General features: G+C 61.6%; 1 protein-coding gene across 3 annotated transcripts; it reads right to left on the bottom strand.

The window, feature by feature from the left end:
- Window positions 1–30: 30 nt before the first annotated feature.
- On the bottom strand, window positions 31–17,204 carry STX1A (syntaxin 1A). Of its 3 annotated transcripts, XM_028110071.2 has the most exons (10): window positions 17,127–17,204; window positions 9,071–9,148; window positions 8,779–8,878; window positions 6,073–6,147; window positions 5,246–5,319; window positions 5,037–5,145; window positions 4,876–4,949; window positions 3,985–4,122; window positions 2,342–2,452; window positions 31–1,377 (listed from the first exon to the last, which is right to left on the bottom strand). In XM_028110071.2, the coding sequence occupies exons 1-10, from the start codon at window positions 17,154–17,156 to the stop codon at window positions 1,300–1,302; spliced, it is 867 nt and encodes a 288-aa protein (XP_027965872.1). In that variant the 5' UTR covers window positions 17,157–17,204; the 3' UTR covers window positions 31–1,299. The 3 variants fall into 3 exon arrangements, with proteins under 3 accessions (XP_027965872.1, XP_087872777.1, XP_087872778.1); XM_088016651.1 differs by lacking the exon at window positions 31–1,377 and having other exon boundaries at window positions 2,371–2,516; XM_088016652.1 differs by lacking the exons at window positions 31–1,377; window positions 17,127–17,204 and adding an exon at window positions 15,503–15,549 and having other exon boundaries at window positions 2,371–2,516.
- Window positions 17,205–18,553: the final 1,349 nt, after the last annotated feature.

Below are 18,553 nucleotides of genomic sequence, written 5' to 3'. Positions count from 1 at the left end.
CTAAGGCTGTGACACTGTGACCGTAAAAAATCCAGATACAAATGTTTATTCTACATAAAAATCTCACAAAATGGGCAGCTGGTTGTACCAAGACCTTTGGTGAAGGGGTGAAGGAGGGGAGGGAAGTCGCTGTTGAAGAAGGCAACACGGACAGTGGTCACAGTCACTGGGCAGGAGCAGAGCTGAGGGAAGGCGGGGCACAGACGTGGCCCCATCCCCTACTGCATGCACTCGCATGCACACTCCTAGCCTATCGATGAAGAGGGGTCTCGGGTGGGGGCGTGTTTCTGACTTGAGAAGCCCCGAGATGGGGAGGAGGGAGGTACTCCTTCCTGGCTGGCTGCTGAATACTGCATCCCAGACACCAGACACCCCCGTGGCACGTCAGTGGGAGACAGCACGGGCAGGACGTGATTGCAGGCCCGAAGTGATGCCTGACTTCCCAGAGCACAAGAGAGCAGGGACCGCTGTCCCAAACATGCAACACACGATGGCTTGAGAACCGGACTGAGGCCCGCCGGGGAGGGGGGCTGGCCCAGGGTGTGGGCTTCGGCTATGGCAGAGGCCCGCCAAGCCCGGTCTGCCTCCCTAGCTCGAAGGGTGGCTGGAAACCAGGCACCAGACAGCCTCTCGTAGAATGTTACCTGGGGTCAGGCCTAGCCCAGAGGGGTTGCTCCTGGGGCTGCAGGAATGTGGGAAGGGGATATGAGGCAGCCAAGACCTGCTGGACTCTGCCCCTACACGGGGAGGGAGCCTGGTCTTGACAAAGCCAGAAGCCACCTGGCCACGGCACCCTGAGCCTCCCTGGCAGTGATCAGCTGTTAGAGGCTTAGAGCTGGGCTGTCTCTCAGGGCCACCCCTTCCTTAACCTGAAAAGCAGCACCATGTGGCCAGCTGGTCCCCACCCCTTAGGGGGCGTGGCTTTGGGGCACAGCTGGAGAGGCCAAAGGTCAGAGCAGACCCCAGGCTGGAGTGGAATTAACGGGAGGGGAGGCGGGGGAAGGGGAGCATGGCTGCCCCAGGCAGCGCTCCCTGGAGGGGTGAGGCGGCCTGGGCCAGGGCCTGAGTCTGTCCCTTGCTGCGGACCTGCCCCACCCCGCTGGCTCCCCGGTACAGACACACACTGTCACAGAGATCATGCACACGACGGCTCAGGGCACGGTGGGTATGGAGGGCCCTACGGCAGAGAAAGGGGCGGTATGGGGTGGGAAGGAAGGGGCTCCGAGCCAAAAGGCGGCAGCAGCCAGGGGGCCTCCTGAGGGCAGACCGTCCCGAGTGGGGTGGCGGGTGGGGTGCTTTCTAGCCGAAGATGCCTCCAAACGTGGAGGCGATGACAATGCCCAGGACCACACAGCAGATGATGATCATGATCTTCTTCTGCACCGGGGAGGCAGGAAGGAGCGGCCTCAGACCCGGGAGGGAGGCTGAGGGCTGGGTCAGAGCTTAGAGGGGCGGGGCACGCAAGGAGAGTGGTCCCTGAGCTGGGCTGGGGGTTGGGGGTCTGGGGGATGGAACCAGAGTTGGAACTGGGGAAGGTGCTGCCTGGAATGTACGGGTGTGTGTGTGTGTGTGTGTGTGTGTGTGTGAATGTACGGGTGTGTGTGTGTGTGTGTGTGTGTGTGTGTGTGTGTGTGTGAATGTACGGGTGTGTGTGTGTGTGTGTGTGTGTGTGTGAATGTACGGGTGTGTGTGTGTGTGTGTGTGTGTGTGAATGTACGGGTGTGTGTGTGTGTGAATGTACGGGTGTGTGTGTGTGTGTGTGTGAATGTACGGGTGTGTGTGTGTGTGTGTGTGAATGTACGGGTGTGTGTGTGTGTGAATGTACGGGTGTGTGTGTGTGTGTGTGTGTGTGTGTGAATGTACGGGTGTGTGTGTGTGTGTGTGAATGTACGGGTGTGTGTGTGTGTGTGTGTGTGTGAATGTACGTGTGTGTGTGTGAATGTGTGTGTGTGTGTGTGAATGTACGGGTGTGTGTGTGTGTGAATGTACGGGTGTGTGTGTGTGTGTGAATGTACGTGTGTGTGTGTGTGAATGTACGGGTGTGTGTGTGAATGTACGGGTGTGTGTGTGTGTGTGAATGTACGTGTGTGTGTGTGAATGTACGTGTGTGTGTGTGAATGTACGGGTGTGTGTGTGTGTGTGTGTGAATGTGTGTGTGTGTGTGTGTGAATGTACGGGTGTGTGTGTGGGGGGTGTGGGTGTGAGAGAGAGAGAGACAGCTGGGAGCTGAAGGCCTCGGGGTGAGGGCTTGGGTCAGAGCCCAGAGATGGAGTCAAGGCCGAGTGGGGAGGGATCTGTGGTGGTCCCCGGGAGCTCTAATGGGCAGAGGGGGGCTACTGACCCGGCGTGCCTTGCTCTGGTACTTGACGGCCTTCTTGGTGTCAGACACGGCCCTCTCCACATAGTCCACCGAATGTTCCACGTTGTACTCAATCCTGTCAATCATCTCCCCCTGCAGGGCCGGTGCCCATCAGCTCCAGTGGGCCCCCCTCAGGGCAGGACTCTGGGGAAGCACCCTGAGGGCAGAGAAAGAAAAGTGGGGGTGTGAGGATGGGGGGGGTACAGCCTCTCCCTGTGCCCCCTCAGGCCAGGCCCCCAGGGCAGCACCCTCTCTCCCCTGCAGAGCAGCCATCCTGGGAGGGGACCTGGCCGTGCAGTCTCAGCCAAGGGGGTGGAGACCATGCAGGGGGCGCTCAGCCGGGCCGGGTGCGAGGCAGAGGGAGGCAGGGGCAGCAGAGGGTGCTCTGGACAGGGTCCCACTCCTTCCTCGCTGGCGTGGTGGTTCCACCCAGCTCCGACTGTCTTCGGTCTTCAACACTTAAGACCCCCTGCCTACTCCCGTAGCCCTCCTGGGCCCCATAATGTGGCCCCAGCAGCCCCCGGAGGCCGCTCCCACCATGACACTGCCCGAGACCCGTGGTGACAGATGACTACTCTCTCCAAGTTCGCTGCTCCCGCTGGTGTCCAGGCGTCCGCAGTCTTTCAGCCACAGCGGCAGCAGCCTCCTCGTGGCCACCTGGCTTCCTAACTCGGCTCACACCACACCCACACTTCAGACCCTCTGGTCTAGGAGAGAATCCAGAAGCCCAGCACCACCGCCTGCCTCATCTTCACTACCCACCCCCGCCCCCCGCCCCGGCCCGCCGAGCTCCAGTTGCAGGAGCTCCTCAGTGAGCCGGGCTCTTGCCAGTCTCAGGACCAGGCTCTGCTGCTCCTGCTCTTCACTCACCCTGGGACCCTGGGAAGCTTTCTGAGCTCACATGCCACCTCCTAGAGAGGCCTTCCCTGACCAACCCCGTCCAAGGTGGCCACCGCAGGGACGCTATTACGGTGTTACCCCAAGTGTGGCCCTGGGACTAGCAGCATCAGCGTCCCCCTCGAACCTGTTAGAAATGCAGATTCACGGGCCCCCACTCTGACCTACCCATCTCTGGGACCAGGGACCAGGAAACATCCAAGCCCCCCACCCCCCCGCCCCGTGATTCCTGGGTCTTTTAGAGCTGGAGAACCACGGCTCTATCTCACTGCCTCCTGCTAACGTCTCCTGAGCACCCGGCACAACTGGAGAACATTCCATTTGTCATTTCCTTATGCTGCCCTTCCACCCCACAGACATGAGCTCCAGGAAGCAGGCCCTCTGCTTCCAGCTCCTCGAAGAGCGGCTGTCCACAGTGCCCCCGTGACAGACGGCTGGTGAATAAGACAGGCCAAGGCTGGGTGGAGGGCCATGCAGGGCCTGGGGTCCTGGTAGGCCAAGCAGAGCCATGCAGCACCTGGAGCCCGGGAGCAGAGCCATGCAGAGGATGGGGTCCTCCAGGTGGGCCTGGCCCTGGAGGCGGTGTTGACAGCGGGTGGTTAGTTACCTGGAGACTTGGTCCCTCCCGGGCAGGGCAGCGTGTCAGGCAAAAAGGGGAGGGGTTAGTGCAGCCCTGGGTGCTGCTGCGGGCTGGGTGGGCAGAGGGCAGTGGGGCCCTAGGCTCTCACCTGGCTCTCCACGAGCATGGCCATGTCCATGAACATGTCGTGCAGTTCACGGATGCTGTTCTCCAGCTTGATGATCTCACTGTGCCGCGTCTCAATCTCACTCAGAGCCTGCTTGGAGATGCTGGAGTCCATGATGATCTAGGGAGCGGGAGCAGTGCGCTGGGACCCTGGAGCCTGCCGCAGGGGGCAGGGAGGGCCGGCCAAGGGCAAAGGCAGCTGGGATGGGCAGTGGCTCCCTCCTCAGCCACAGCGCTCCTCCACTTCCTGCCTGGTTCTTACTAGCTGTTACCTGCTTTCTCGGGGACGGACTTCTCGGTGTTGAAGTGGGGCCACCTGTGCCCACCACATGGTCACTGCTCACCAGCCTTGTATAGAGGCCAAGTTGACTAACCCTCAAGGACCCAGGCCTTGAACCGCCTTTCTCCCTTTCCCCCTGCCCCTCCTGTCAGTCTCCCGGAGAGGGTAACTACCCCTTCCCTTCTCTCCTGGAACCCACAGCCCCTACCTGCCTTCCACCCTGTGGGCCGCCTCCTTCAGGAAGCCCCCCTGCTCAAGTGTCACCTGAATGTAGAGGCGGCCAATGGCACCGTGTCTCCCAGGAGAGGAACAAGGCCCTGAGGATGGCGGAAGGAGCCCCTGGCCGGTGGCAAATGGACAGGAGAAGCAAGGAAGTGGACCCAATTGAGAGGAACCAGGAGACGGGGGTCTTAATTCTACCTGGGCCACTAGTATTTAAGTGGCCTCAGTCCCTTTTCCTCTGGGACTCAGCCTTCTCTGAAACCAGCCTCGCAAGGTGGTTATATCCAAAGACTGCCCGCAGCCTCAGCACTTGGCACATACACCAAGGGTCCGTGCCAGGGGTGAGGGTGGGGTGGGGTGGTTCACACTCACCCCAGAAGCAAAGATGGCAGGGTTTCCACTCTCCAGCATGTCCTCCAGCTCCTCACTGGTCGTGGTCCGGCCAGCTGTGAGCAGGGGTTGCACTGAGCCCTGCCCCGGCCCCGCCCCGGCCCCGCCCCTCACTCTTCCTCCCCCAGCCCCCCAAAGCTTACTGATCTCCAGTTGCCTCTGGATGCGGCCCTTGCAGCGCTCACGGTAGTCAGACTGCGTGGCATTGTACTCGGACATGACCTCCACAAACTTGCGGGACAGCGTGGAGTGCTGGGGGTGCAAGATGGGGGTGCAAGTGTCAGGCCCAGCTCCACAGAGCCCCAGGGCCTCGAGCGCCTGCCAGCCCACCCTGGAGGCCCGCCGGCGGCACCTGTGTCTTTCGGATCCTCAGGTCCGCAGATGAGCGGTTGAGGCCTTCCTCCTGCTCGATGCTCTGCTCGATGCCTGTGGGAGAGGGGGGCTGCTGAGCCATAACCTGTCCCCCTCACCACTGTCCCCTCCCTCTTGGACCCACACACCCAGGATCTGGCTCCGGACCTCTTCTGGGGAGGGTCTAGTGTGGACTATGGCTGGGGGGGGGGGGGGAAGGGAAGCAGAGGAGGAAGGCGCGCCAGGCACTGCGGGAGGGGCCACCAGGGGCCCATCTGGGCACGATGCGGGTTTCGGGGGGTGCACATATGCACACCCATCTGCGAGGCCTCGGGCACACACCAAGCTCTGTGTGTGTGAGTGCCTACTGTGTACTAGGCCCGGCGGCTTGGGCCCACCCGGCCTTCTGCTCAGGAAGCCTGTGCGCCCAACAAGGGGCCATGGCCAGAGCGGAGAGGGCCGCCAGGGGCGGCCCCTGGGCCTGTGCACCTCTGCGCTCCCACAAGCGCATGGGGCTTGTGTGTGGGACCAGGCGGTGCTGGCCACCCCTTGAGCCCTCTTTAGCTGAAGTGGGGGACAATTCCCAGAGCAGAGCACTCCCTCACTGAAGCCTCAAGCATCTGTCGTGAGGCCCGGCCCCAAGCCTGGCCCAAACAAGCCTTGCCAAGTAGCAGCTGAGAGAATGGGCATGTGATGGCACCCTCATAAAGGAAAGCAAGACCCAGTGTACCCCTCCAAGTTCGTGAGACCCATGGAACACAGAGGAAGCGGGCCCAGAGTGCCCCCTCCCGGCCCCCAAGACAAGGCCTGGATGGAGCCCAGACTCACTCTTTAACTTGGAGCGAACTTTGTTTGCGGTCTTCTTTATGTCAGACATGAGCTCCTCCAGCTCCTCCTTCGTCTCTGGGGAGGTAGAAGGGGGAGAGCGTAGACGCCCAGGGTTCCCCCACTGCCTGACGTTCAGGCTTAGCCCCTGGCGCAGGGGGCCCAGTCGCGGGGCTCCGGGCAGAGCCTGGGTCCCGGGTCTGCCCGATTCCGCTGGCTAAGGCTCCGCCTGCCCCTCCAACCCTGGGCCAGGACCACACCAGCTGCAGCCTCACCCCCTCTTGTGCTGCCTTCCAAGGAGCCTCCCTTCCTCCTTCGCTGGCTCTCCCACCCCCTGCACGTAACAGATGGGTCTAAATTTAAGGCAGAAATAATTGTGGAGCAGCTAGTGATGCTGGAGTCGGCACTGGGGAACACTGACTTGATGCTTCCTGAGTCGAAGGTGGGGGTGCGGGCTCACCTAGAGTTACCTGGTAGCTGGGGGGGGAGGGGGGCGGACAGACATCCAGCCAATAGGGTGACAGCTGAGGCCAGGGAGGCTGAAGCAAGACCCCCTCCACTGAGCACCTTGGGCGGGGGAGACCCTGTTCTACTGAGCTCTGCTTCCCAGGTGCTGAGCTCAGTGGGGGCCAACCGCTGAGTGCCCAGTGGGTGCATGGGGGCATGAGGCACCTGGCCTGGATGGGAGCTGATGGAGAAGAGGCTCAGACAGGTGCGCTCCCTGGCACACAGTTGGCCCTGGAGCACCAGCTGGCTGGTCCTGTGACGGCGAAGTGGGGGGAATCTGGCCCTTGTTCCAACTGGAACCATCTCTCTAAAGCTGGCAGAGGCCATGGGGGTACCCAGCTTGCCCCACCCCCGGTGGGGGGGGGTGGCTGGCCAAGTTGGGCAGGGTGACTGCTTCCTTCTGGGGTGCTGGCTGGAGCAATGGCTCATGACAGCGCCCCAGCCACAGGGCAACCCCAGGACTCTATTTCCTGGAGAAACCAGGACAGAGCTCCTGGCTGAGCCCTTCCTATCCAGTCTGCTTTCCTCTGGGGCTGGGTCTCTCCTAGAAGGGGTTGGGAGGGGGGCATTTACAGCAGTTGATGGGGGGGGCACCTACTAAGTGGATCGTGAGGTGGGGGCTTTGAGGAGCGGAGGAGGGTGCCTCATTCGTACAAACAAAGGAAACTTGGTTACCAGCTGCTTTGCTGTCTCTGCCTCTCTTGCTCAGACCCAAAATAGCCCAGCCCGGATGGCGGCCCTCAGGGGAGGCAGGGCAGCCCTTGGCCCAGGAAAGCGCCTCCCCCCGCACCCCAACTCGCCGCTGTCCTTCCCGGTGCCTCCTCAGTAACTGCTCCCTCCGCTCTAGAACCCTCACCGGGGAGCCCCCTCCCCACATCAGTGACACCAGGGCTGTCCTGACTGCTTGGCTCGAGGTGGCAATTCTGAACGGGTCGCTACTGACTCTATGACGCAGGGAGACCTGGTGCAAAAGGTGGGACAAGGGAGCCGAGATAAAGGAACTGGCGTCTCCGTCACCCCACGCTCGCCCCATCTGCCAGCAGATTAAAGTACCCAGCTCTTAAAGTACCCTGTTCCCACAGCTGGCCCCCTCTGACCCTCAGCAGGAGGGACCCATGGGGACACACGCGGACTCAGACGCACATGCGCAGGAAGACGTATGACGTCACATGCTGCTACCCGAGACAAATCGCTGGGGAGAGGGGTGATGTATGGTGGCCACACTGAACGTGGGCCCTGACTTGGGTGGCCCTTCTCTCCTTCCCACCCATTCCTGGCACGGGCTCCTGGCAGACTCATTTTGCTTTCCAAGGGCCCGGCACTGGGCCCGCTCGGCTTGGCCCTGGCCTCGGGTTCCAGCGCCCTTTGGGGGCTGTGGAGAGATTTCTCCCGGGGGCTTGAGGATGGCCGGCGGACCAGGGGCCGAGGGGCCAGGGACAGGGAGACACAGCTGCAGGCCACACGCAAACCCAGCCCTGAGTGCTTCACCCAGCCTGTGCAGCACCAGAACCCTTCGCCTTGCATTCTTGGGGCCCCCCGGGGCTCGTGCTTGAGGCGAGCCAGCAGGAGCAGTGTGCGCGTGCCCAGGTCCCAGGCCTGGGCCCAGCGCTGTCACTGCCTCGCCGGGGGCCAAGGGGAAGGAATCTTGGGCCTGTGTGCAGTCTGTCTGGCACAGGGCAGGGCAGTCATCAACACCTCGCCAGGAGCTGTGACAGGAGGGTCAGGGGGGCCTGTCTGGGGTCAGGGTGGAATGCAGACACACAGAGGCTCCCTGTGCATAGGGAGAAAGGTGACTTTCTGGAGCCCTGAGAAGGCCCGGCTCTGGGGTACTGGTGGCCAGGTGCCGGGGCCGCTAGCTCTTTCAGGAAGCTCCTCCTGCTTGGCCGGCTTGCCCTCCCACGGCGCTGAGCCATCTGCTGCCCGGGGAGGCTTGGGAAAGGGAGGGGCTGGGCAGACAGGCCTCCTTTTGCGCCTTCCCACCCAGCTTACCTGGAGGGGGCGGGGCTGGCCGGAGGCCCCCCACCCCAGGCCTGGGCCAGCCGTGTTCCCTGAAGCTTTCCACGGGGCCCTCCCCACCCTGGCCAGGCCCAGGTACCCCTCAGCCGCCCAACAGTGAGGCTGCTGAGGATCCAGGAGCCCCTCCCCAGCAGCAGCGCCTTCCAGGAGGCCTGGAAGCCGCCCCTCAGTCTCCTCCACACTCACTCTCATCAGGGTTGGGGGAGGCCAGGATGGCGCTGTGCTTCCGTTTCACCTCCTCCACGTTCTCTGAGATCTTGTCAATGAAGCCACGGATCTCCTCCACCTGCACACCAAGGCCTCCGGTCAGGAGGAGACCTGGGGAGGGCGCTCGTGGGCACTGGGGCTGGACCAGACTGGGGCTGGTGGCCAGGCTCAGAGAGAGGCTGGACCAGGCTTCGGGTGGGGGTGTGACGTGGGCCCCCCGCCTCCAAGGTCTGCCAGTGTATTCGCGGACGCGGGGTGTGCTGGCTCCCACCTGTTCAAAGAACTCATCCATGAAGCCGTCCCGGTCCACGGTGACAGTGACATCATCATCATCATCGCTGTCCTTGGCCTGCACAGGGGTGTGTACACGTGAGCGGACCTGTGGTAGGCCCACTGGGACCCACTGGACCCGGGACCGCGAACTGCCCAGCGTCCATATACAGCAGGCTCACAGGCTCAGCTCCGCGGCCCCAACCACTGCCCTCTGTCCTCTTAGCAGGGACAAGGTCTGGCTGCGTCCTCAGCTCCCAGCCACAGCGAGACGTGGAGGGCCCCTGGGGCCCCAGCATAGGGAAAGAGGCCTTGCTTGTCAAGATGGTGAGAGGGCCAAGTCTCTACCTCTAGGCCAAGGACTCCTCCCCTTGCCCAGCTGCCTGCCCCTTCCCCACAGGACCGCGGTCCTCCTGGCACACCCCTTACCCTAGAGGGCAGCTGGAAAGGCTTGGCCCCCTGGCCAGCGGCCCCCAACTCACAGGCCTTGCCTGGGACAGGCTGCCTGGAAACCAACCTTCTCTACTTTCCAGTACCGATGGTTTTAATTAGGATGGGGCCCAAAGTTCCCAAGCTCCTTTTCCGGGCGGGGGGTAGTGGGAGGCCTGGGCGCCACCCACACCTGTCTCCGAGAAGGCAGGCTGGCTCAGACACAGGGCTGTCCCATAGCGCCTCAAGCAGGCCTGAGAGATACTGGCTGAACGCAGCCCTGCAAGCTCAGCTGACCCCTTGTCATTCTCGACATCAAACCTCGATTCTCTTCCCCTCCAGGCCCAGAGCTGGGCCCGACCAGCCTGAGAGGCCAGTCATGTCACTTGGCTCGGGGCCTGCCCTAGGCCCCACCCCGCCACCCGAGGAGCAGGCGGACAAAAGCCACCCCCATCACGGGGCGGAGTAATTACGCCTCTGACTTCCCAGTGTGCGGGGCCTGCTCATTACTGTCCGCCTTACACGCTTCGAGTCGCCAGGGGCCGCCCACTCCGCTGGCAAGGGCAAGCCCCTCTCCACGGCCAAGGCCAGGATACGGAGGGTGGGACCGGCCCCCTCAGACTGGGGTTATCAGGCTTGGCCACACCCCTTCAGGTCTCAGCACCCCACAGGAGGAGGGGTGAGCAGGCTCGGCACTGGCCTTCACCTTGATCTCTCTTAACCGAGGACAGGGGCAGGTGGCCGTCGCGGGATGGTGAAGCTGGAGGACCCAGGAGGCTGGGCCCAGCTAGCCTGCTGGGGGAGGGACCCAGGTTCCGTGCCCAGCACAGACAGTGGCTGGCTGAGGGACGTGCCCTCTGGGTCTGTTTGCTCCTGTGTGCAGTGGGGACAGGGACGCCTGGCTGCAGGGACAGAAGGCTGAGAAAGGGTGGGAGGCACAGCATGTTCTGAAAGGGCTGTGCCCCTGGGGCTCTCGGGGTCCCACTGCCCCACCAGAGTGGGACCAGACAGCAGAGGGGGTTGGTTGGGAACTTTATGGAGGCGGCTCTGACAGGCCCCTCTCATCAAGAGATCACACCTCCTCCCCCAGCAGCTAAAATAAATCCTCGCTCCCACAAGTGCCTGTGGCTGCTACCAGGTGGCCCCCTCCCCCCAACCAAGCCCACCTATTGACAATGAGAATCTAGGAGCCATTTCCACACTTCTGAACCTTCCCGGGCACAGGAGCTAAGCTAGAGGAGCACTCCTTAGGGAAACTGAGGCAGAGTGCAGTCTGGAGGAGCCCAGCTCCCGCTCCGGGGCAGCCTGCCAGGTTGGGAGGTGGTCCCAGGAGCTCCTGCCCTTCAGCGGCCTGCCCTCTCTGTCTTTTTGGCATCTAGACAAAGAGGAGGATGGACAGGAAAGGACACGAGAATTTTCCAGCTCCCCTCCCGGGAAGAGTAATGAGCAGCTAGGGCCAAAGCAAGGGCGTCAGGGTTTCCAGAGACCAGAGCCGTTGCCAGAGGCCCCTGGGGTCTGGGCTGCTGCTCTCCCCGGGCCTCGGCTTGCCTGCCTATAAAACAAGGACGGACCTTCTCGAGCACCCAGCAGCTCCGACCTGCTTCCTCCACAGCCTCCCCAGGACACTGACAGCTAGAGTCAGGGAGTTTCTCCAACACAGGGTTGGCAGGAAGGATGTCCACGCTCTCCTCCCGGCCCGCCGGCCATGAGCGCAGAGCTGAGGAAGGGGACACCTGGGGCCAGGGCCTGACTGGGGCTCCCAGGCGGGGGTCCACCCCAAAGGTGGCATTCAGCTTGGCCCCAAAGCCAATCGGAGGGTTGAGGGCCTGACTTCAGAGCCTTGGTCACACCAGTGGTGACTCCAAGCAAAACCTTGAGGGGTCTCTCCGTGGGGACCCCTTCCTTACCACGTCCTGGCTCTTCTTCCTCCTCAGGACTTTTCACCCACTGCCCCTCATTACCCCACTGCCGTAGCCTGAAACTGGACCCCGGCATACCCCACCTAAACCATCTCCCTGCCTCCACAGCCCACCCGCTGTCTTCCCTTGCCCCATGCAATCCCCTCTGCCTGGAATGCTGATTCCATGAAGCTGACATTCCCCTCATCCTGAGATGCCACCTCCTTTCAGAAGCCTTCCCCAGGTATCTTGCTCCTCGGGTCCCCCACACACTACTCACATCTCTGCTGGAACCACAGCCACACGCTCTCAGGCCCTAAGGGACCTGAAAAGTCACCTTGGCCTCAGCTGCTGGCCTCAGCTGCCGGCCTCAGCTTGCACACCTCCTGTGATGGCGAGCTCACTAGCTTTCCTAGGCAGCTCTGCCTACCTTGGGCTGCCCCAGTGCCTTTCCTGAGGCCCTAAGCCATAAAAAACCTGTTGGTGCCCTCTCCCTGGGCTGGCCTTGCCAGAGACCTAAAGGCAGCGTCCACACCTCCCCTGGGTTTTCCCCTCAAGCTGACCATTCCCTTCCCCTCATATCCGCCCCCCCCGCCCCCGGGCCCTAAATTGCAACCCCTGCCCCAGACTTCTTTGGTCCAGTCTCTGTCTTCTTCTGCAGTACATGATACAAACTGAATCTGCTGTTGATTGTTGTCTAAGTGGTACCAAAGAGCTGATCCATCCCTCCCTCTTTTTACATGGTCTATCTTTGTTAATACAACCAGAGATCAGTATAAGTGATCATATAGCACTTCCTGCCCAGAAAAGCCCCAAGCCCTTCCCCACCACTGTCTACTTGGTTGGATTTTAGGCTCAAGTGAAGGACTTTTGCTTAATTTCTTCATTTGTTCTGATCCTTGTTCCACTTTGTGAGAATCTAATGGCTCATGACTCTGGGGCCCCCAGCAACCTCATCCACATCTAGGCCGGAGCCCTGTGGCACCTTTCTAGAGACATCCTCCAGGTTAACTAAGACCCCAATCAGGTTTCACTGGCACTAAATAAATGACAAGCCTCAAACCTAGACACACTCCTGACCCAAAAGGAAGTAAGAACTAGGCTGGCGTCTCCTGGTGTCCTGGAATGGTCAAGGTGGGCATCACCAACATGCACAAAGGGAGCACCCAGATGGTTTAGAATCCTGAGGGCCCCTTGGACATCTGCCAGCCCTCTGTGAGTGACAGTCACAGCTCCAGAAAGAGGGCTGGACTGGACTGGGGACTTGAGGTGGCGGCTGGAGCCTGGGGGCGGTCGCAAGCTCGGAGCTGCAAACATCTTCAGGATAAACCCACCCAGGCATCATGTGAGCACCCTACCTGCCACCTGGCCCAAACTACGTTCTGCCTTGTTCTCCTGAGCCCCTCCTCTGAAACCCCCCATTCCCAAGGGTCCCCCCAAATCAGAAAGCGGGGTACATCTACTTTCTTCCTCTTCCTCTCACATCCATCCAATATTTGACTTGTCACGATGTTTTTTTCAGTGGTTCTTAATCCTGTTCCAGCACCATGATCCCTTGAAAGGCTTAAAAAAAAAAAACAAAAACAAACCCCAAAACCAGCTTCCAGGGTTCTACCCCAGAGACACCAAATCAGAATTTAGGGGTTTGGGGCTGGTAAGGCCAAGTTTTTAAAAAGTCCCCCCACCCCGGGGTTGAGAACCAGTGGTCTGATCTTACTCCCTCTGACAGACTCTGGCCTCATGAGGCCTCTGGGCCAAGCCATCCGGAACGAAGGCCACCCTGGCCAGAAGCCCTAAACTTCCAGAGGAGGCCAGACAGCCCTGGTGGTCTCTCCTGGCAGAGGCTCCAGGATGCCAGGATACCTTCCTGGAAACAAAGGTGTGATTCCTCCAAGAGGCTCGGAGTCCGGGCAGCCTCCAGGCCCGTCCCTGGAGACAGATGGCGGGAGGCCAGCCAGCAGGGTTGATTCATTCCTCCTGAGCAGGAGTTGGCTGTTGTCTGCCTTGAGCGCTATTTTTTTTCCCCCTTCTTGTTTTTAATGACGAATCAAAGTCAATATGACTAGAGCAGAGAGACCCAGAGCTGAATCAGGGGTATGTGAGGCCAAGCTGGGTCTCCAGGAAAGAGGGGCTCCCCACCTTCCCTTGTCTGACCCCTTCACCCTCTCCCCATCTGGTGTACGCCCTTCACCTCCAGATCCCTGTCCCTGACCAGGGCCCCAGGGCGGCTCCAGAAGGCAGCCTCAGCCCACGGAGAGGAGGTGGCTTCAGCCCCGCACTCCCCCCGCCCCCCGCAACCGCCCCTGTCCCAATAAAGCATGTGACCTTAGATAAACCCCTGGCCCTTTCCAGACCTTAGTTTTCCAATTTGTGAAAGAGGGGGTTGGACCAGATCGTCCCTGAAGGTCATTCCGGCGGCACCCCAGGGCACAATGTGTCCAAACCCGCTGTTTCTTCTGGGAAACCCCAAGGAGGTAAGGGGCGGGAAGGAGGCCTACTATTACGTCCCCAATCTTCCACTCTGCAAGGTGGGCCCGGCCGGCTGCACTGTACGGATGAAAGGGGCACAGAGAGGTTAAGGCAAGAACCTGCCTGGTGTTGTCCAGGACCCCCAGTCTCTTCCCAGCAATGAGAGGGAAAGGGGGAATGGGTGGGCAAAGGGGCGCACGGGCTTCCCCAGCCAGGCATCAGACCACCCACCATTCTCTCCTGCTTGGGCATTGCAACCTCTCTGCCTTTACTACCGCAGGCCCCTCCTTTTGGACCACCTTCCCTCCTCCCATGCCTACCCGACCCCTCCTGGGTCACCCCAGCTTCCCTTCTTCCAGGAGCTGGCAGCCCCAACGCTCCCTCTTCTCTTGTCTTCTGGCTCCCGCAGCAGGCCCCATATTCTGCATGTGGCTCAGCACAGAGATAAACACCCTCCTGGGCCCAGGGAAGGGTGGGTCAGCTCCAAGAAGATCTCAGAAAGAAAACCAGGGAGGCCTCCGAATGGGGGTGGGGGGGAAGGAGGCAGTGGTATGCCAGGTGGGGCTGCCCAGGGGCACCTTGCCCTAAGTCTCTCCGGTTCTGTGACCCTGGGCTTGTCTTTGACCCTCTTAGGCCCCTGGGCTGCCCTTCCGACCTCTGAGGGCCCCCGATGATCCCTTCACTCAGTCTATACAACTGCAGGATCAGCTGCCTAAGAAGTGGGAGCCGGGGAAGGCTGGAGGGCTGGGCCTGGCCTGCAGAGCGCTGAGGAAATGCACCAGCTCCTTCCCCAAGTGTGACTTTTATAAATAAGCTCCCCTTGCCTTCCTTCCAAATGTGGTGGCGTTGGGTGGGGAAGGAGGGGGGAGGAGGGAGGGAGGGCTGGCTACGGTGCAAGTCACTGGCCCAAGCGCCACCTCTGTCCAGCCCAGCCAGTACTGGCCTCTTGGTTCCTGGGGACTCTGATCTGAGAATTCTGACTCCTGGGGCTCAAGGTCTCCCCTAAATATGGAGTCGGACTCAGGTGACCACCCCCTGCCCTGAGAAACTGGGCTCTAGGTTTTCTTATCTCTACTTTTATAGGTGGGAACCCAAGGCCCAGAGGGAGACTTGTGGGAATGACAGCCCCCCAGACAAACTGTCCCACCCCACCCAGTGTGGGCTCCTGCAGCCTGCAAGAAAGCCCCAGTGGGCAGGGCTCCCCGGCAATGAGTACAGCAGCCTCCATGGGTTCTGAATGCCTGCAGGGTGGGGTCTTAGAGAGGAAGCCTCAGTGAATCCACAGAGAAGCCAGGCCTCACCATCTAAGGGACCACTATGGCTAGTGTTTATGTACGTATGTTGGGGGTGGGCGTGAGGGGTCACAGAGACACACACCAGAGCAAAAGACCTGGGTTCAAGCTCCCTGCAACCCAAGCCTTCTGCGTGGTCCCCCAGTCCCAGCGAGGCCTCAGTCTGACTGTCTATGGGACAAAGCCCCTTTCTACCATCCCTTTTGAGCTACCAGGCATGCCATTTGCTCTCTTGTGCCTCAGTTTCCCCTTTAGCAGAGAGGATGAAGGCTGATGCGTCAGAGACCCTGTCACATGTAAAGGACTGTGTTCCCCTGACCACTTGGTTCCCACATACACTCTCACCTGACCCACCGGGCGCCCAAACATCAGCAAATGCACCACGCGGCCGTTCATCGCCAAGATAACATTCTTTCTGACTCAACATAGCACAGGAAGCTTGAGGGCAACCGCAAGGGCTGGCAGGGGAAGTGTTTAGACATCATATATGACATGAGGGACCATCTTCTTCCTTTGAAACCTCCTGAGGTTTACCCTGGGGGCTGGGCATTTGGCCAGGAATAAAAGGTCTGTCGGAAGGGTGGGGGCTGGTAGCCAGAGCCAGGGGGGAAACGGAGGCAGGAGAGTACAGGACCAGCTCCAGACTACCCAGGATATAAGACTGGTATAATGGGGGAGACAGGGCACAGATGCAGGGAGCCTCTGGACAGACAGGTCAAGCCAGGGGGTCAAAAGCCCAAAGGACACCTAAAACTTTTCATATAAGAGAACCTCGGTCTCTGGCTCCAAAAGGGATAGCAGGGGGAGGGCTCAGAGGAGCCAGTGAGCTAGCTGCGCCTCCACCCCAGATCAGCACTGCGGGCAGGGCACCTGCCAGACAGCAAGGTGGTCAGCTAGGAGATCAGACAAGAGTCAGCCTGGTCTAGATGCCCCCCTGATGCCCCCTCCCCACAGGCAGGCTTCATTTCCTTCACTGCCCCCATACGCCCCCAGGCTTGCCACCTCTAAGGGCAGAGGTGAGAATGCCCTGGGAAATGTCTGAGTGCAGGGGAGATGAGGGCGAGGGGGTAGGGGTGAATGAGGAGCAAGCGGCAGGGGTCTCAGTCAGGGCTAGGAGAGGGTGGGCTCTGGTCAGAGCCTTTGTGCATCCTCCTACTTCCCCCAAACCCCGCCCCAGGAGCCACACCCCGGGGGCCTCCGAGACACACAGGTGGAGAAATAGGTTCAGGCTGGAATCAGACCAGGAACCCCGGAAGGGTCTGAAAAACGCCGCCGGCCGGCCGCGGCTGCCCGGAAGCCAGGAAGGTGGACCGGGGGCGAATATCTGACCCCTCTGGGACCGGGGCGGGCAGCAAACCCCGAGCGCGACGGGGGTGGGGAGCCACAGGTGATGGGAGCTACAGGTGACGGAGGCGGCGGGGCGCCCCGCGGGACAGCGCCCGCCCGAGGAGCCCGGCCCCACCCGGCGGCCCGGTTTCCGCAGCGCGCCCTGCAGCTGGGCTCTGGGCAGGGGACCGCCCCCGGCCCCTTCCCACTGCGGTCCCGCCGTCTGTCCTCACCCGTGCTGGGGGACAGGAGGCTCGGTGATGAGGCACAGTGAGGGGACAGAGACAGGACCTGCTCCGCGGGCCGCGGGAGAGGTCAGCCTTCCGTCCCGCCACCGGTATCTGGTAATAGCCCTCCGACCCCCCAAACAAGGGGGCGCCGAAAAGTTTATCCAGGACCCCGGGCTCCGGCCGCCAGCCCGCGGGCCCACGGCGCCGAGCTCACGCGAGCCCGTGACCCCGAGTGGGTCCGAGGGGCGGGACCCGGAGGGGCGTCGGGGTCCCGGGCTCCGCACCGCTCCCTCCTGCCCGGCCGGGGACGCAGGGGCTGTCGTCGGGTGGCCGCCGAGGCCGGGAAGGGAGTGGCCGGCGCGCAGGGCGCGGGGCGCGGGCGACGAGCGGCGGCGCGCGGGGGCCGGACTCACCGTGCGGAGCTCCTGGGTTCGGTCCTTCATGCTCCCGGGAGTGGCAGCGGCGCCGGCTGCAGCCGTGTGAGCCCCGCATGCGCGGCGGCCGCCCCGCGGCTGCGCAGCGCCAGCCCGGCCCCGCCCCGGCCCCCGGGACCCCGGCCCAGCCCCCAGCCCGGCCCCGCCCCGCCCGGCCCCGCCCAGCCGCCGGCCCCGCCCCCGCCCCACCGGCCCCGGGCGGGCTCAGTGGGGTCGGAGCCGTGGGACCCCGTGCCCCCGCGTGCCCCACGCCGCGTGATCCCTGCCTGGGGTGGGGCCCCAGAGCCCCCGCTCCCTCTCCCAGCGGTTCCGCCCTCGTTCTGGACCTTGGATTTTCAACCCCAGAGCTCCTCACATCCCTGGGGATTTGCTGGAGGTCGGAAACCCCTCGATTTTATGGCCTTGGAACATCTGGCACTCCCCTCCAAAAACCTCCTCCAGAGTAACAGCCGCTGAGCCCCTACCTTCCCACTTTCCCCCAACACCTCATCCAGACTCAGGCTCTCACCCCTCCTTCCCAGGGATTTCTCAGTTCACTGGTCTGATGCTGGGTGACCACCCCTTTTCCTTTAGTTTCCACTCCCAGCGGGATGCAGGAACCCTTCTATCTCTGGAAGGGAGATTTAAGCTAAAGCCTGCTCTCCTGCCCCTTTGCCTACAATCCCAACCCTGAGCCCCAGCCCCAGGCCCGAGATCCTATTTCTCTATATGGCTGGGGGCAGCTAAGCCTGGAGCCCCGCTCACTGTGGCACTAATGGAAAGATCTTAGCAGCGTGTAGAGGGGTGGTGGGTGGGGGCTAGTCAGTAGCAGATGCTCTTTTCTGATCCCTGCCAGCGTCTTGTTGAGACAGTAGCCATATAACCCACCCCTCACCCCCCCAGCTCCCCCTCTGTGCCCTGGCCTAGACCCTCTTGACCTCAAGCCAAACACTCCCTCTTCCCTTGCCCAGGGCTGCCAAGGTGTTGTTCTGGAGCTGGGCCAGCCCCCTGCTGCCCAGTGTGTCTGAGCTTGGCGCTTCTCCCAGACTGTGGGCACAGGTTTGCTGGCTGGCAGACGGGCTAGAGACACTGTTCCAGCCATCTCTCCTTCCCTGGAAATCCGGCCAGAGACTGACTAGCTTAGAACATCCCACAGAGCAAGCACTGGTGGTGCAAAAGCAGGACTCACCTGCAGGAGGGACTTGCTCAGGGTTACAGGGAGCAAGTGGTAGCAAGGTGCTGCCTGACTCGTGGTCCAGAGTGCTTTCCTGTGTGCAGGGTGAATGGTGGGGTGGGTCATGGGTGCACCCCCAGAGCCCAGTGTCTGGCCTTGAGGAAAGAGGGCAGGAGGGGGAGACACAGCTCATGCGCTCAGAGGGCCCCAGAGTCACACCAAGCATCACTTATTAATGTACATATTAAATGGT

This window comes from Eumetopias jubatus, unplaced genomic scaffold (genome assembly GCF_037043125.1).
Source record: "Eumetopias jubatus isolate StellerSeaLion01/CBP00866 unplaced genomic scaffold, mEumJub1_p1.0 scaffold_12, whole genome shotgun sequence".
Taxonomy (NCBI): Eukaryota; Metazoa; Chordata; class Mammalia; order Carnivora; family Otariidae; genus Eumetopias; species Eumetopias jubatus.
Note: the sequence above shows the minus strand (reverse complement) of the source record. Positions and strands in the feature narration are given on the sequence as shown.

What these genes read in the sequence shown, in the direction of transcription:
- STX1A (XM_028110071.2), bottom strand. Translation starts at nt 17,156, where the DNA reads ATGAAGGACCGAACCCAGGAGCTCCGCACG. An exon ending in CTCCCCCAACCCTGATGAGA is followed by an intron (nt 6,148 to 8,778) that starts GTGAGTGTGGAG and finishes CTACCTCCCCAG; the next exon opens with AGACGAAGGAGGAGCTGGAG. An exon ending in CCAGAGGCAACTGGAGATCA is followed by an intron (nt 4,950 to 5,036) that starts GTAAGCTTTGGG and finishes CCCTGCTCACAG; the next exon opens with CTGGCCGGACCACGACCAGT.